Here is a 3743-nt window from a genome sequence, read left to right on the forward strand (position 1 = left end):
AAATCCAACCACCAAATCTACGGCTCCATATTCAACTTCAGAGAGCTCCAGGACAACAAACTCCGACAACGTTTCCGCGAAGAAACTTACCACGGCTGCAAGAACAACGTCCTCGAGTCTCCAGACGCGGCGTGTCTAGGCGACTGCAATCATCTCTACGAGAGGATCCAAAATCAGCGTCTCCATCGATCCGAAAGGATACAACTGAACGTCCAAGTCTACGTAACCAGAGAGGACTGGCCTCTGTTCACTCGTGTGTCAGGCATGATACGTAACGCGGTTCAAACTGGGCTCGTGACCATGTGGGAGAAGCTGAGTCGAAGGAAGCTGTACAGAGCGTGGAGGAAGAGACGAGTCGAACAAACCAGAAGATTCCGAACCGTGGAGATCCAACATATTTCCTTCGGTTTTCATATCCTCGCCATTGGATACACCTGTGCGGCCGTTGTTTTTCTCGCAGAGGTTCTTCTCGAGAGGGAACAACTTCGAAGATTGGTGAGAAGATAGATCTATCGGTCGGTTCTCCGAAGTTGTTTGTTCGCGTATGGAAGGAAGTCCTCTGGGATTGGAGAAAAGTCGTTTGATTTGTTGGCAATACTGGGACACGGAAGAACTTTTACCGCAGTGGAAGAATGGACGTCGTGAAGAGTGTATTTGTGAATTTTTTGGGGAAGTTGTATTTATTAGTCGTGTCTTGTAAATTGATGATCGGTTTGAAGTGCTCACCGAAGAATTGGTAAAGTTGAATAAATGAAATTTCTCTTGGAAATTGTAGTATAGTATATTCTTTATTTTAGTAGAATTAATTTTCTGTAATTGTTACTCTTCACAAACGCTAGTTTGACTCTTTGATTTATTCTCATGGTGAACTTCGTTGAAATAAAGCTTTTAGTTCGCGATCCTTTTACAAGGGGTTGAATCTCAGCATTTTAGCAAAGGAATCACGTCCGTATCGTAAACCTGGTCGAAATTTAATTATTCTCAAGGGGGAGAGCTACTCTGAGGCGTCTAAAGATAGGTAAAATTTGGAAATTTTTTTGTAGGTAAATACTACAAGAAAAGTTTCAATTTTTCCAGAGGATGTAGATGTAACTTGCAATTAACGAATAATTCCTTCACTTTGTAACACTTCCACTTTCAAAAAATTGCAGAAAAAATCAAAAAAGTCACATTTACATCCACCCCAAAAATTGAAGCTTTTCGTGCAGAACTTATCTACAAAAAGATTCCCAAACTGCACCTATTTTCAGAATTGAAACTTTTCACTTAGTATTGTACATAATTACCTATAAAAAACCAATAAGTAAAATTTGGAGATATTTTTCGTTGACAACTACCAAATGAAAAGTTTCAAAATTCTAAGCTTTTCATTCGTAACTTATCATCGAAAAGATTCCCAAACGTCACCTATTTTCAAAATTGAAACTTTCCCCTCAGCAGTTATCTAGTAAAATTTGGAAATTTTTTTAATAAACAACTACCAAATGAAAAGTTTCAAAATTCTAAGCTTTTCATTCGTAACTTATCATCGAAAAGATTCCCAAACGTCACCTATTTTCAAAATTGAAACTTTCCCCTCAGCAGTTATCTAGTAAAATTTGGAAATTTTTTTAATAAACAACTACCAAATGAAAAGTTTCAAAATTCTAAGCTTTTCATTCGTAACTTATCATCGAAAAGATTCCCAAACGTCACCTATTTTCAAAATTGAAACTTTCCCCTCAGCAGTTATCTAGTAAAATTTGGAAATTTTTTTAATAAACAACTACCAAATGAAAAGTTTCAAAATTCTAAGCTTTTCATTCGTAACTTATCATCGAAAAGATTCCCAAACGTCACCTATTTTCAAAATTGAAACTTTCCCCTCAGCAGTTATCTAGTAAAATTTGGAAATTTTTTTAACAAACAATTACTAAACAAAAAGCTTCAATTTTCGAAACTTTTCATTCGTAACTTATCGTCAAAAAAAGTTCCCAAACTTCGCCTACTTCTCCCTCAGCCTACCACCTCCCCTTAAACAACGCTCAGAGACAAACAACATCAACATCGTCGCCAAAACACATCGCAGAGACCAGCTCGTCGCGTTTCTAGGTCGAACAACCTGCGAGAACTTGGACTTCTCTAAAACAGGGACACTGGGTGGTCACATAGTGCGAGCAGTGGCCCCGCGCAATCCTCCCAGCCTGATGATCGATCACTCGGAAGACGACGTGAACAAGTTGTGCGGCTTGGACGGCACAGTGGCCGGATTGCTTTTGAGCAAGTTGAACGCGGGCCTGCGACTAACTGGCGTGATGAACAACACTCGTTACTCCGCGTTCCTGCCCCCAGTGGCGAACAGCGTGTACGACGTGTTGCTGAATATTCAGTACGTCTTCGGCAAGCCTAACACGACCACCACCTATCCTCACGTGAACTCAGGGATCAGCATTCTGACCAGGTATCCCGATAACGAGACAGCCTACGCGAAGATCCTCAACTTCACGAATCCTACACTGACACTAACGATCGTGCTAGCCTGCGTGGGCACTGTGGTCGTCCTTGAAATTTTTACGGCTCGAGGAACAGCACACGCGAGCCTCGAGGTGCTTCGAATAGCTTTGAATAATTCCATGTTGCATTTTCCCGTCAGAAGTCCGCTCAAGGTTTATCTCATCGCCGTGTTCTTCTTCGTTCCAGAGTAATTTGTCGTCTCTTCTCACCTCGCCTGTTCCTAACTTGCCCGCGGACTCGACAGACACCTTGGAAGAGTCTGAATTCAAGATCTACGCTTATCGCGGATGCAAGAACGCTCTCTTCGACGACGTTCTATTTTCACGCGCGGAAACCGTGGATCATTGGGACTGCAGCGAGTACGTGACTAGGGAGAGAAACGTAGCTTGTGCCGCGGATAGATCTACGTTATTAGGCATCTCTTTTAAGAAGAATCTTCGTCTCTCGAAGCACAGGTTGTACACTTAGTACTCAGCATTCGCGGCGCGACCGAATTGGCCGCTGAAGGATCGACTCAGCGATCTGCTGACGCGTCTGTGGCAGACCGGGATGATCGAGCATCGGTGGGACAAGGTGAGGGTTAAGTACGTTCGTAAATGGTTGGAGAGAAGAACGAAGGACGACGAGAGGAATAGGTTCGAGGTGACGAAGCTGAGCGACCTCGAGTTCGCGTTTTATTTTCTGGCTCTAGGGTTTTGCTTATCGACGGCGGTGTTTGTAATGGAGATCTTCGCGCGGCGCCTAAGGTTGATCCTTGGGAGGAAGGATAAGCGCGAACCAGCCATTTTTCCGTTTATCGCTTCAGCTGGACTTTTCGATCTTGATCACCTTGAGAGAACGTCTTCGGTGCTTTTAATCGACTTTGTAGTCGTTTCTGACAAGCGTATAATTTTCCGTCGTGAACGTTATTTACGACAATCCTTCGACAACGGAGTACTTAGCTCCGTCGGTAAAAAAGAACGATCGGTGATTTTCGAATTTAAATTATCCGATAAAACGCTTCGCTTAAAAAAAAAAAAAAAAAAAAAAACAACCATGAAATTGCTCTGCAATAAGAAAACAAACGTGCGAAGACAGATCGGAGACGGGACATGGTTGAAGGGACATTAATGAATGGATGTTAATTGGTCAATATTTTATTTATTCCTTCACTTTATTTTAAACAATTTGTTCATTCGAAGGATCTCGTAAATCCCCGTAAAATGAATATGTTATAGTAAATACGTTCCTTTTTACAATTTATACCATAT

General features: G+C 41.8%; 1 protein-coding gene across 1 annotated transcript in view; it reads left to right on the forward strand.

Annotated features, from left to right (window-relative positions):
• LOC108580071 overlaps nucleotides 1-3743 on the forward strand; it is a gene marked incomplete at its 5' end in the record, with an annotated part of 9262 nt that overhangs the window by 5165 nt on the left and 354 nt on the right. Inside the window, 3 exon segments of the mRNA XM_017943769.1 lie at nucleotides 1-495; nucleotides 1971-2665; nucleotides 2667-3442. Coding sequence (XP_017799258.1) covers nucleotides 1-495; nucleotides 1971-2665; nucleotides 2667-3442 — 1966 coding nt within the window.

Source organism: Habropoda laboriosa, unplaced genomic scaffold (assembly GCF_001263275.1).
Source record: "Habropoda laboriosa isolate 0110345459 unplaced genomic scaffold, ASM126327v1 scaffold10, whole genome shotgun sequence".
Classification (NCBI taxonomy): Eukaryota; Metazoa; Arthropoda; class Insecta; order Hymenoptera; family Apidae; genus Habropoda; species Habropoda laboriosa.